The sequence below is a fragment of the Mixophyes fleayi genome, chromosome 2 (assembly GCF_038048845.1).
Source record: "Mixophyes fleayi isolate aMixFle1 chromosome 2, aMixFle1.hap1, whole genome shotgun sequence".
NCBI classification, from domain to species: domain Eukaryota; kingdom Metazoa; phylum Chordata; class Amphibia; order Anura; family Limnodynastidae; genus Mixophyes; species Mixophyes fleayi.
The window spans coordinates 357,529,274-357,543,997 of record NC_134403.1 but is presented as its reverse complement, the minus strand read 5'-3'; the positions used below and the strand labels follow the sequence as shown (position 1 = coordinate 357,543,997).

General features: G+C 39.6%; 1 protein-coding gene across 1 annotated transcript; it reads left to right on the top strand.

The window, feature by feature from the left end:
- Positions 1–5,428: 5,428 nt before the first annotated feature.
- Positions 5,429–10,325, top strand: SMIM11 (small integral membrane protein 11). The gene is made up of 3 exons (XM_075197216.1): positions 5,429–5,542; positions 8,558–8,741; positions 10,178–10,325. Exons 1-2 carry the CDS (start codon positions 5,522–5,524, stop codon positions 8,738–8,740), a joined length of 204 nt encoding a protein of 67 aa, XP_075053317.1. The 5' UTR covers positions 5,429–5,521; the 3' UTR covers position 8,741; positions 10,178–10,325.
- The last annotated feature ends 4,399 nt before the right edge of the window (positions 10,326–14,724 follow it).

The following is a 14,724-nucleotide window of genomic DNA, read 5'->3' as shown; positions in this document are numbered from 1 at the left end:
TGGTTTGTCCAGGAGAAAATGTACCCCTTGTTTTGCTTTCCTTTCCTTAATTAATTAGGCCCTACGTCTGCTAAATTTCAATAGGCGATTGTAATTGTTCCTGGAGAAATCCAGACTTGGGCTTGATGTTCCTTGTTGGATCTAGGCGAAAATCTGAAGGCCCTAAAAATATAATTTGACTGTTCAATTCAACTGTGTAGATTACAGAGATGTGTGCACACATTTGCGTTCACAGAAAATGCACGCCTATACTCCAATATAGGTTTTAGTGTACCTCAATTACGGAGCACTCTGGGCAGAAACATGCTATTTTGCATGCACTTTTATTTATTTTTTTTCCTAGTTTTCTGTATTTGGAGCTCAACTCTAAGTTATATTTATAAAGTAGCAAAATGGTAGAGATTCTGCTAGTGACAGCTTACAATATAAAAGGTGCGATGAGATGGAAGAGACAATAACTCATTGAAGTGTATAAGGTACTGTATGAACATTGGTTCTATAGCGGTGGTACAAGGTAGGTGGAGAGATGAGAAGGATTCAAGGTCAGATTGATCTCCACTGATGTGGGTAACTAAAAACAAAACCACATAGGCATAAACGATTCAAAAATCTTTTCTCTTAACTATTACAGTTATTAATACCAGTATGAATTGAGCGGAAACGCTACGTCCTCCAATGGTTTGGACAACAGCAAGTCCAACACTTTCAGGAGGCAGCCATTTTGTGTGTGATGGACCAACATTCGTGTGAATGCAGTCTATCAATTTGCTGGAAACCAGTGACATCAGGTAAGGCACATTGCAAACAGACTGGGCACAGCCTAATAAATATTGTTTCGGGCCCACAAAACCGCTTCAATTTTAATATGGAGGTATATGACATGGTGGGCGATGTCAGAATAATGCTTATGTATGGACGTTCATGAATGCCGTGATTCTCCTCTACGGCCTAAATAAACTCCATGGGAATGAAACTGCTCCGTCATGTAATGCTTTCCTAATGAAATGCTGCCTTCGTTTTATGAGGTAAACTATTATTCCAATGTGATGGGGAACAGAGCTTCTCATTGGCTCTTAGTACTCTGACTGTGGAACAACGCTTTCCTCTAAGTATTCAGAAACACAGGTTTTACACCACCATTACCCTGACTTTTTGCTGAACTTTGTTAAAGTAAGATGAGGTGGGGGGTGAGGGATGTACAAGCACATCCAGGAACCGGTAGATACGCTCTCTGGCAGAGTGTATCTAACCAAGTGAATGCAAATAGGTAGGGACTTCTATTGGAAAATTAAGCCCCTTAGGATATGTTTATATTTGAATCTTGTACTGATCCAGGTCTAGCCTCTCACAAAGTTTTCCTTCTGTGTGGCCAACTGACATAATTATTACGCTTTTTATTCACACATTTTAAGTTTATTATATAAACAGAAACCTCATTTTCCATAGCACAGTACTATGGAGGCTGTCCTGGGCAATGTTACAGAACCATTTAACCACAAAACTGACATTTTCAGAAATATCCATGAAGGCAAAATACATTGCTCAGTGTTACCCTCCGAGTCATCACTATGCACACTACATTACAGACAGCTGAACATCCTCATATCTTCAGGACAGTGTCCTGAAGGGGTTAAACACAGGCCAAAAAGTGGATACTGCAGACAATCGCGTTGCTGTAACATCACTGATTTTGCCCCACGGTATTAGTCCACGAATCCATATGCTGTATTTCTGCTCAGCAGATCAACAAAGCTGTCAGTCACACTCTGCCTATTACAGGACTACATCCCTGCTAACATGACAACCTGTTATACAGGAGTGAGACAAAGTATGATGAGCGTATTTACAAAGTATAGTATAAACACTCCAGTTATTATACATATACACACTTGCTTCCAAACAGCTCTGACCAATTGAGACACGGACTACACAAGGCTTCTGAAAAGTGTCCTGTGGTATTTGGCACCAAGAAGTTAGCAGCAGATCCTTTAAGTCCTGTAACCTGTGAGGGGGGGCCTCCATGGCTCAGATTTGTTAGATGCTCCCATCAGATTGAGATTTGGAGGCCAAGTCCACGCATTGAATTCTCTGTCATGTTCCTTAAACCATTCCTGAACAATTTTTGCTGTGTTGCAGGGCGCATTATCCTGCTGAAAGAGGCCACTGCCATCAGGGAATACCGTTGCCTTGATAGGACGTACTTGATCTGCAACAACGTTCAGGCAGGTGGTACGTGTCAAAGTAACATCCACATGAATGCCAGGACCCAAGGTTTCACAGCAGGATATTGCCCACAACATCACACTGCTATCAGACCAGGCCACCTACTTCCATCGCTCCATGGTTAAGTTCTGGCACTCACATGCCCATTGTAGGCACTTTAGTTGGTGGACAGGGGTCAGCATGTGCACTCTGACCGGTCGGCAGCTACGCAGCATGCACTGTGAGCTCAGACACCTTGCTATCACCTAGCTTATACTTAGGGGCATATTTATCAAACCTTCTAATACATTATACAGGGATGGAACTAATTATCTTAGTACAGTACTTGTATTGGTGGGTAATAGCTTTACTTGAACAACACAATTTATATTAACTAAACACATCTATATCAACAATTAGGTTAGTAATGCTCATATCCATATAGAAGTGGGAATCACTTGTCATGTTAAAGTTGTATTAGTTTCGTTGGCTTTAGATTTTTTCATTCTGCCAGGGTATCTCTCCTTCAGGCGACACAAAATAGCTTGCAAAAGAATTTCTGACGAGCATGCCGCTGACAGGCCCCCGGACAGTGCTCCAAGATACGTCATGTAAGGGGTTGCTAAGTACATGCTCAAATACAAAACCGTCTCTTGAAAGCACCAGGTTGTGCAGAACGCAAGCTGCCTTTATAATACCTTCCACAAAGTTAGCTTCCAGTTGAATAGGAGCATGGAAGACGCGCCACTTGTTGGCCAGTATTCCGAAAGCGCTGTCAATCATCCGCCTTGCCCTAACTAGTCTGTAATTAAAGACCTTCCGTATGGGAGTTATGTTTCGGGTGGGGTAGGGTCTCAAAATGTTCTCAGACAGTCCAAATGCTTCGTCGGCAACAAAAACGAAGGGCATGGGCGGACCATTTGTGTTCGACAGGGCACTATAGTCTGGCAAATGTAATTTTCCGTCCTTCATCTTGCGACCCAAGACAGACTTCTTAAAAATACTACAGCATCCGGTAGTACCGTAGGCCCCAACATCTATGGCGATAAAGTTGTAGTTGCTGTCCACTAAGGCCAGCAGCACAAGAGAGTGCTTACTCGAATCCCAGTGCTTTGCGCCGCTGTTTGGCGGCATCTTCATTCGAATGTCTTTTGCGTCTAAAGCGCCGACGCAGTTTGGGAAACTGGTTGTGGCGTAGAAATCGTCAGCTATTTTCTTCCAAGACTCTGTAGTCGGCTCCGGCATGAAGACACCAAGCAGCGTGTCACATATAGCTTTACAGGTCTCTCGTACAATTAACCTGATGGTGGCTTTTCCGATGAGAAATCGAAAGTGCAGAGAGGTAAAACTATGTCCTGTGGCCAGGTATCTGGAGATTTAAACAGAAAACGGAAAGTCAATGGCTGAAACAACGTCATACACAACATGTAGTACCTTCTACATAAACCATACACTGATATATGAATGCCTTGATGGCACCCAGAATGTTGAGGAAGGAAAATATTAAAAGGTCAAACACTAAGAGAGGAAATGTCATCTTTTTTAGCTTCCAGGCAAATTTGCTCGTTTTCATTACCTCAGGTTACAACCACAGGTACCCTGAAATCTGAGCAATTGTATTTACATCATAGATCTGAATTTACATCCAATGCAAAAAAACAAATCTGCCTGTGACATTGTTTCTGAAGGTAGAGTTGCACTTTAAAGTGCACCTATTGTCTACATATAGTGGAGGCAGCCATGTTGTGGTGGAGTGAACCTATATTCAGCCTATCAATTCACTAGGAACTAACGGCATCACTGCAGCTACTGGCTCCTAGTGAATTAATAGGCTGAATATTGGTTCAGCAACATAAAATGGAAATCTTTATACTTCACATATTTTATTTAACTTTGGAAGTGTAACAGTGATTGAGACAGCAAGACTCAAAAAGACAATTACTGTACCTCTGGTTGAGTAAATGTCACAAGCAATCCAAAATATTGTATATTTACCACAGTACTGAAACAATTATACAGATAAAGGGCAACAGACTCTGAGCCGTCACCTGCTGTCTTCAGCTCCTTCTTGTTTTATTGTCATATTTGTTTGTTATAGCTTTTAACAAAATTATAAGGTATTACAGATGTGTCTTTCCTTGAATAAATGTATTGTTTTAACATATTACCTAGATTAGGGGTAATCTGCAGCACTTTTGAAGGATACAGGGTCACCCATTCAGTCACTGAAGTGTATCAGGTTTCCTATCACTGATCTATACTCATGAATGCTTTTGCATGCCTCTTTTTACAGTGGTTATTTTATATTTTATATATAAAAAAAAAACAAGGCGTTCATCATGAGGTAAACAGTATTTGTTGCCTGCAAACAGTACAGGGTGATGCTGTGCATTTTAAAAGAGGTAATAAGTTATTGGAACGTCAGCCCAAAAGCTCCAATTACCCGTGTCAATCACAAAATCCTACCAGCCCCATTTATTTATTTAGACTAGATAATATTATATAAGACCACCTACTTAATAGTTACACAAAGCCGCTCCTCAGGAGATATTGCCAGTCTCATCTTAGTGTCACTTCTAATGAGGGCCGGCCTCAAATACTCCAGCAGTTCATCAAACGTTCCCACTGACATTTTAAAATAGTTAAAGAATCTTTTCGGGCACTTCCGTAGGTCTCCGTAACGAAGGTGAAACTGTCCCTTAGAAAACCGCTGGCTGGTCAGTGGGTGCACCCAATAATTCCTGACCGTTTCTCTCCTACGTTTTTTCTTCTTGGACACGACATAACCAAGTACCAATAACCAAAACTGTATCTCGTGCTCCATTGTCATCTTGATGCCCAAAAATAGGGACAATGAGCAGAAAAATTCAAATGCAAGTACAAAACAAAGTGAAATCTCAATTCACTCAAAGCAGAGGCATTCTGTGGATATACCAGCAAAATGACTTAAGTTATACAATTGCAGTAAATATATAAATACAAAAACATGGGAAATTAGAACCCGTGTACAAATACTACATTTTTTTCTAAGTCATAAGAGTGTAATTCTACAGATATTATGTGCTTATTTTTGTCTCTTATTGCAGCTGGTCCAGTGACGTTGTGCTTGAAAGACCGAATAGAACTTGGGCACCTATAAAAATACTACTACATCTGCTGTCTCTGTCAATCTAGGACATGGCCTGAAGTTTCCAGAATAAACAGAGCTCCTCCCAGTGACAAGTACAGTTCCAGGACACATCAGAACCCTCCTGCAAGCAGCTACCACTTTACCAAGTCTTCCAAACTGCTGGGGTGACCCACTCACAGATATAGCAGGATGCCAGATGTCAATTGGAACGTGAGCAGAGATAGATACAGTTTGCTTTGTTGTAAATAACCATATAGGATGTTACTGGATTCTGGGGAAAGGTGCAGGGACTGGCTATGACATGGTTACATTCCTTTATTCCAGAAAAGCCACAGATTGCTGCTAGTATCATTATATGTGGCTGCAGTGTTGTGGACCCTGGTACAGAGCTTGGGGGATAGGTATTGTTGCACGGGTGTGATTATAATGATACAGCTTGGTCTTGCAGAAATGCACAGCAGGCTCTTACCAGTACCAAGGCCCAGGAAGCCTGGCTGCTGTCTGAAGAGCTGTCTTCACAGGCTCCACACTGAGCAAAATCAGGAGAAACAAATGCAAAAGAGAGAGTTGTCGCTATTTGCAATGCCCAACTTGGTTTTGTTGCATGCAGGCAGCAGTCATTACCAGACGACACATTTGCAGTCTCTATCTTCCTTTCTCTCTCTCGTCTCTCGAGTAGAACGTTGAAGAACAAGAAGAGAAGCTTTATGTTTGCAATCTTAATAAAGTGTCTGTAGTATAGTGGCCAAAGTTGTTGTGCGGCGGCCATTTTTCTGAAGCTCAAACTAATGTAACCATAAGCTATCGGCACAGAAGGAAGCGCTCCTGAGATGGAGACAAAATAGTAACAAGTACATGTCTTCCTCTAGTGCTTAGTACTCTGTGCTTGATTAAAAGCTAAAAGAATATTTTTTTAGAGTTAAAATTAACTGTGTTTTAACGTCATGTGTCTTACATGGCGTTAATTACACGTATTGTGGCCAGGTAAATGTGATAGGATATAGCAGAACAGTTTATTAACACAATGAAGTGGATGAGCAGTGTATTAAACACAATGAAATGGACTAGCTTTCTATGTTGTTAGTTTTATCTCTTTTTAAACTGAAATATTTTTGTGAAGAGATCTTATTTAATTAAATTGATACCCAGGGTTAAAATCATGTGCCCCTGAATTATTTCACTCCCACTGACAATGTGCTAATGATGGGAGATGAAGTTGTGGAAACAACTGAATTTAGGTTAAACTTAGAAATTACATTTGCAAAATTAAAAACTTTACATTGAGAAATAACAGCAGTTGACCATTCCAGGGTGAATTAATACAATATTTATCTACCTCTAGATGGTGTCCTTTACCCTATATTTGCATAATATAATAAGAGTTTTCAAATTTCTATGACCTCCCTTTAAATATGTCTCATGCATTGTAAACAAGTACAATGAATATCAATGTTAGACAGTAGTAAGAATCTGAATTATTAATAGTGCTGTAAATGTGAGTCGGATATCCGCTGTGCAGTAAAAAAAAAAATGTATTTGTTTTCCATATGATCACATTTGCAAATAAGTAGCCATTATTTGCAAATGTTAAAATAATGTGAAGAACCCTCTTCAGCCACCATTGTGCTTTATAAGCGAAGGTCCTTCTGCACTATAAATAAGCCAGCACCTGTGCTTTGAGGGCTGAGGAAAAATTATAAAGCAGCTGTAGCCTACGGCTTGTCAATGGCCCTTGTCTGAGAGGCAGCAGCTGGTTTGCAAAGGTCAGACCTTATAACGCCAAATAGCCTTCAGCTTTTTTTTTTTATTATTTACTCTCTCTAAATTTTAGGCGATTATGAACCACAATTTTAAGGGGCTATTTAATTAATTACATGGTAATCTTTTGCTCTAAAACGCATGGAGAGTTTATGGTAACATATATTGACCTTTTGTGAAATAGCTCCAAAAATGTTTGCAACTGTACCACTGTAATTGAATATTAAATTGCATGGATTCTTCTGCTGATTAAGACGAGAGTATTGTCATTGCTTTCAGATGCACCATTCAAAAGTTATGACCAGATGATAGTGTAGTACCCATGTATGACCTGCATTGTGGTTGCGGTCAGAGGATTTATTTGGAACCTCTACCCTATGCCCTCTGTATAAGCTTATCTGCTAAATAAATGGGTCAGTTGAATGAATCAATACAGCGCTGACAAAGAAATATAATCAGTAAATAAAATTTGGTTTTTTTAATACTTATTTATCAATTGTGACGTCCTAATAATTTATGACGATGCATAAGGCAGAAAATCCTGTGGCACCAGAGTTGTTAAAAAAAACAACAAATATTTATTGCACCAATATTACTAATACATAAAGAAACCTCCCATTAAAACGAATATAAAACATAACAACTGGCAGCACGGTGGCGTAGTGGTTAGCACTTCTGCCTTACAGCACTGGGGTCATGAGTGAGGAATTTGTATGTCCTCCCCGTGTTTGCGTGGGTTTCCTCCGGGTGCTCCGGTTTCCTCCCACACTCCAAAAACATGCTGGCAGGTTAATTGGCTGCTAACAAATTGACCCTAGTCTCTGTCTGTCTGTGTCTGTGTATCTGTCTGTGTCTCTCTCTCTGTCTGTGTGTGTTAGGGACTTTAGACTGTAAGCCCCAATGGGGAAGGGACTGACGTGAGTGAGTTCTGTGTACAGCGCTGCGGAATTAGTGACGCTATATAAATAAATGGTGATGATGATGATGAACTGTTGTTCACATGACACAAGTAATCATTATAAAAGGTGATTCGATTCCATAAGAATGCTCATATAAGTCACGTATAGAACACAGATGATGATCTAGTTGTTAATCTAACTTACCTTAATCAGTCAATACTTAAATAATATCTCTTCGATTTCTTACTAATCCTGGAGTTTGTGTTCATCCAAACTATCCAGAAATAAATGTTCAATTGACTACTTCCAGTAGCTACTGGTAAAAATTCATTAAGTGCACTTATTTGAGAATGGAGCAAAAACTCAGATCCTGACTGTATGTCCCGTTCAGTAGAGTCTAAAAAAATCCTTTAGATGATATCCTTTTAATACCAAATGTAATGTTTGTTTGGGCGTTTCTATAGCAACAATAAATATGCTGTCTATCAGACCTAAAATTGCACAGCACACTGATACAATTAAAGAAAACGTTTTCTTTATTGCTTAATTCATTATTTCCTGATTGCAGGTGTTGGACAATTTTCCACTGCTGATGTACATATTAGCAGCGAAGACTCTAATATTGTGTCTGGGGTTTGCTGGTGTTAAGATATACCAACGTAGAAGACTTGAAGCTAAAATGAAGCTTGAGGATGAAGCAAGGCTGAAACAGAAAGCAGAGAAAGACGAACTTGAGAAAAAAGATGACTGAGGTAAGGAAATGTTTTTGGACTAGACTTCATGATTAATTTTTTATTTTGTTTTACTATGAGCATTCATATGAGCTAATAATGAGAGATATATTGCAAGTGTGTGTGTAATTTTTCTACAGACAGAACACTCCCTTGGGTAAATGTATCAAGCTGCGGGCTTGAAAAAGCTGAGATGTTGCCTATAGAAACCAATCAGATTCTAGCTGTCATTTTGTAGAATGTACTAAATAAATGATAACTAGAATCTGATTGGTTGCTATAGGCAACATCTCCACTTTTTCCAACCCGCAGCTTGATAAATTTATCCCCCCTGTCAGTAATACTAAAAATGTCTGATAACAACAACTTGGAATCAACGGCACTGTAAATACACTGTCAATTGCCTCAAGTTCCATCAAGGTATGGAAACTAGAATCTGGATCCGTTTATATATCTAGTGCACTGAAGCTCGGAACTTTATTTACAATGTCAGATATATGGCCATTTTATTGTATTATATGATTTATTTAAAAAAAGAGAGATTACACACTCAAGTTTTTATTTTAGTTTTACCTGGAGATTAAGACCGGATGGTAAGAATTGAATCTCATATGCAAAAAATAGAAAGTTAATTTTATTGTGCAGTTGGCCACTTCCGGGGACCACGTTTACAAAGGCAAATGTTTAAAACCAAGGACTAACCATGGAAATGAGCGACAGCCTGTAAATCCACTGGAAAACAGGGACATCGCTGAAATGTGCCCATTTAATCTGCTTAGCCAATGAGGAGTTCACTAGGAACCAGTGGCATTACTAAAACAGTGGTTCTCAATGTTAAATTTTAAATTTTCCATGAAAAAAATTAGATTTGTTTTTCAACACAAATTACTGTGGCGGGCTGTAAAAAGTACCTTGGTAATTACCTTTTTCCCTTGGTTTGTTTCTTCAGCCTGTTAATGATTGATAATTCCGCAGAGTTTCCACAGTGTAATGTGACTATCATGGCAACCACAGTCACTTGACACATGATGCTGTAAGCAGAGAGGCTTTGGAATGCCCATCTGAGCTCTGATGTCACTGTGATATCCTTGCCCTCCTCCTCCCCTCTTTTTTCACGTGACATGCTAAGAGCAGGTGTCTTTATCTGGTAGCCATACTTGTTTTTCGCTCCAGAGAGATTATAAAAAGGAAATAATGATTTGTAGTAGGTTAGCTAAAAACAATGACTTAAAAGCATGCATCTGAGAGTCATTGTGGGATTGCTAATTTAATAGGCTTCATTCTCATGCTTGTTGGTTTGGCACACAAATGGCCGCCTCCACTGTGTGCACTTTAAAGACTTTTTTTATATTCTTTTGTTGCTTTTTTCAGTATACAGCCATTTACATGCATATAATATATATATATATCATTGGACATATGCCTAATTTAATGTAATTATTTATATTCCTATGCAGGTGATTTCATCCCTTGTGTGGGGGTACTTTCCGGTTTTCCTGGGATGGATTGAATACAGAATTGTGCACTGTTAAATTATTACTTTGTATGGAATATTAAGCAATATCATTTTGTATATAATAAATTGTAAAAAAAAAATGAAAAAAATTATTTGTATCTGTTATTATTAATATAGCTTATTTATATTGTGCCAATAATATTACACAGCGTTATTCATGTAGTAGATATGTAATCATTTCAGTCCCTGCCCCATTGGTGCTTACAGTCTAAATTCCCTGACACACACAATATGGATGTCAGAAGACAATTAACTGCCAGTATTTTTTTGGACTGTGGGAGGCAAGAGGAGCACCCATAGAAAACCCACACAAACACAGGGAGAACATATAAACTCCACACAGATAGGGCCCTGGTACAAACTCCACACCCAGGGCCGTGAGGCTGCAATGCTAACCACTGTGCTATTGTTATCTCAAATTAACCACAAATATACCCCAATCCAGTAGTCCTCTTATGCTATCTGTTATCATATCCAACAATGTCCATCTAAATGGCATTGCATGTGACACTTAATCGTTTGCTTTACAGCAACAGAGTGTCCCTGGAAATTGTATTAAAATGTTCGCTAATCTGCTTTGGGTGTACATCAGTATTGTTGCATGTTGTGCCTATACCATACTTGCCCAATCTCCCAGGAATGTCTGGGAGACTCCTGAATTCTGGGTAGAGCAGGCCATACTCCCGCATTCTTCCCACTTCCTAGTGAAGTGGGCAGGATAGGGGCCTACATGGCGCGATTCGCTGTGAATCGCAATATTGTGGAGTACTCTTCAGAGTACTCCATTGTGAGTACTCTGAAGATGTGATGGGGCAGTGCCTTGTAATACAGAGCTGGTCTGGAAACACTGGTGTGCAGAATAACTGCTGGGGGAGGGAATCTGTGCCGGATTTCAGTTTCCAAAGAACTAGATTTCTTGGGATCCTTGTCCATGGGGGCCAAAGCTGCAACCTTCTGAGAGTCTAACACGCCCCCCCGGCGTTCACCAGGGACCCCTGCAAGGAGGTATAGGGCTTAGCTCCGTGAGACGTGCAAGTAGCGGCCATCGTAGACAGTTCTTAGCGAGGTAACTGGTGAGTAAACAAAGAGGAGATAAGCAAGCCAGGTCAGAACCAGTGCAGAGAACAGAAGTACTGAAGGAGAATCCAAAGGGTTAGTCAGGAATAGCTGAGGTCGTACCAGAAGAGAGAATATAATCCAAAATCGTAAAAACAGAATGAAAGTCAGGAGACCGGTAAGAACCAGGGGCCTGATTCATTAAGCATCTTAACTTGAGAAACTTCTTATTTCAGTCTCCTGGACAAAACCATGTTACAATGCAAGGGGTGCAAATTAGATTTCTGTTTTGCACATAAGTTAAATACGGACTGTTTTTTCATGTAGCACACAAATACTTGATAGCTTATTTGTAAACACTGAAATTTAAAGTTGATATTTGTGTGCTACATGAAAAAACAGTCCGTATTTAACTTATGTGCAAAACAGAAATCTAATTTGCACCCCTTGCATTGTAACATGGTTTTGTCCAGGAGACTGAAATATGAAGTTTCTCAAGTTAAGATCCTTAATGAATCAGGTCCCAGAACAGCAATACCAATAGAAAGGAATATCCACAGGAGCCTAGAACCAACAACTAATATTCAGGCACTAGAGTGGGGATAGAGAGGGACTTAAATACGCAGCAAATGAGAAGGGACGGTCAGCAAAGAAGCTGAGTCCCCCAATTCCAATATCCAGCTGGCGTCCCATTGCTTGGCAATGAAGGGCACCGAAAGACTTAGCCGAAAGACGCTTCCCTTTGCCTGCCAACGGAAGACTCTGAAAGATTTAGCTGGAAGATTCATCGACATAGGAAGTAAGAGGAAGGAGTCTGTCCATGTGAGGATAGGGTGTCCCCCTGTGACTAGAGTCCCAAGGTTAACTAACGTTAGTCTTGGGACTTTTTTAGTTGCATAAACATAACCGTCTATTTGATTGGCAGATGGGTGAGATTGCCAGATGTAGGGCATATTGTCTTAAATCTACCTATTGGTGTTGAATTGCCTATTAACAACAGTATACCATCATGTTATTCGAATATATTGCTGTGTTTTGCAGAAGAAATCTGCAGAAATATTACCACCCTATACACCTTATGACTATCCTGTTGATCTATTACCTTGTCCCCCAGAGGCAACGTTCTGCGGGAATATATAGAGGACAATTTTTAAAGGTGATCTTATTTGTCCTTCCACTTCTCCTGCCGGAGAACGGATTTTAGTTGATAATAAAGATTGCGGTCTCTGCCCTTGTATTGATTATTGCAGTCCAAATAAAGCTGCAGTGAAGTTACTCCTTAAAAGTGATCTATTTAATTAAATGCAGGTAGCTAAAATCTTCTCTAAACCTAATTTAAGAGACACATATACTGATATGGACACGGGAATGAATGGTAAACAACCTTTATCAACAGAGAAGGGCAAGATGAATATTTTGTCATGCCATTTGATCTCTCTAAAGCTCTAGGTGTTTTTTCAGGATTTTGTCAATGACAGAGGCATTTATCTTGATGATATATTGATATTCTTTTCCTCCATAAAGGAACATCAACCACATCATCATCATCATCACCATTTATTTATATAGTGCCACTGATTCTGCAGCGCTGTACATTGGAGCTTACAATTCCTTAACATACACACACACAGACTAGGGTCAATTTTGCTAGCAGCCAATTAACCTACTAGTATGTTTTTGGAGTGTCGGAGGAAACCAGAGCACCAGGAGAAAACCCACGCAAACACGGGGAGAACATACAAACTTCACATAGATAAGGCCATGGTCGGGATTTGAACTAATGACCCCAGCGCTGTGAGGCAGAAGTGCTAACCACTGAGCCACCGTGCTCAATTAGTGTTGGCCAAGCTCAGGGAAAATTCTTTGTATGCTAAAATGTAATGTATTTCAAAACTATTAATGTCTCATTTCTTGGATACATAATATTTTTTAAGGTTGGTGCTGTTCTTTCTCAATACTTTGGAAACCCCCCAAAAAATCTTCACCCCTTATTTCTCCAGGAAATGTTCTTCTATAGAAAAGAATGACAATATAGGTAACCCAAGACTGCTAACAGACAAATGGGCATTTAAAGAACTGTGCAATTGTGGTTAGGATGTACTCTATATCCTGATATGTTATACTAATAATAAAAACTTAGAATACATTGAATTAGCTAAAAGATTGAATTCCAGGATGGATAGTTGGTCCTTGTTTTTCTCATGATTCAACTTTAACATTATTTTTAAGCTATGAACGAATGCTGATGCTCTGACCAAATCATCATTACTCTGTGTCTCAGATCTGTCAAATCCAACAAGCCCAGAGACTGCATTCGACAAACCTCCTAAATTACTGTATGTTCAAGCAAGTTTCCATCTATGCTGCCTAAAACATATATATGTATTATATATATATATATATATATATATATATATATATATATATATATATATATATATATATATATACACAAACACCCAGGTTTCAATTAGACTGTCCTGTTACTTTATAGCATAGTCTGATAATCTAGGTGTACAATAAATAAATAAATATTCTCTATGTAGCTGTGTCTGAAGGATTCAATGATATTTGGGTAAAAATTCATCTTTTGTTCTACTTACCTTCTACCAAAACAACTGGCCATGATATTTCTTGTCATCAATTAATTTTATTGAGATTTTTTTAAAAAAATTAAAGGGTAAAGAAGAAAGGGAGGGGAGGGGTGAGCATGGGAAAAGAATGGATACATGGGTGGGATAGATACAGCTTTATGACATATCCCATATATGATAAGACGTAACAACATTCCAACAATTGTAAAGGCCATGCTATTTCTAATCAAGTATCATGGAATTACCTCCAATACAATGTCTGACAGAGGATGTCAATTAATTTCTAAATTTTGGAGCGCATTCTGCATATTAGTGTGAAATTAATTGTGTTATTTTCCCTCCGACCATCATAAAATCAAAGACCAGGTGAAAGGACTAAACAATCCTTGGAACATTTTTTAAGATGTTACATATCTGATGCTCAGTTTGATTGGGACAAACATTTAGCATAGTTCATTCACAATAATTCACCTCATTGCTCTACTGGTAGTTTGTGTATATGCAGGGCCGGATTAAGGGAATGGAGGCCCCTGGGCCAAGGGGGCCTCCATTCCCCCCGTGAGGGCCCCCCCATGATCCGAGCCGCGCCCCGCTCTTTACTGAGGAGATCTCGTGAGAGTGAGACTCACGAGATCTCCTCAGTAAGGAGACTACAGCGCGCCGGGGAAGGACTGCAGTGAATGTGCTCAGCAGCACTGATTGCATCGGGGGCGCCCCCGCCCCCTGGCCGATCAATACTGCTGCTGAGCACTTTCAAGGGCCCCCTGGATGCCCGAGGCCCCTGGGCTGTAACCCAGTTATCCCTATGGTTAATCCGGCCCTGTGTATATGCCAAACA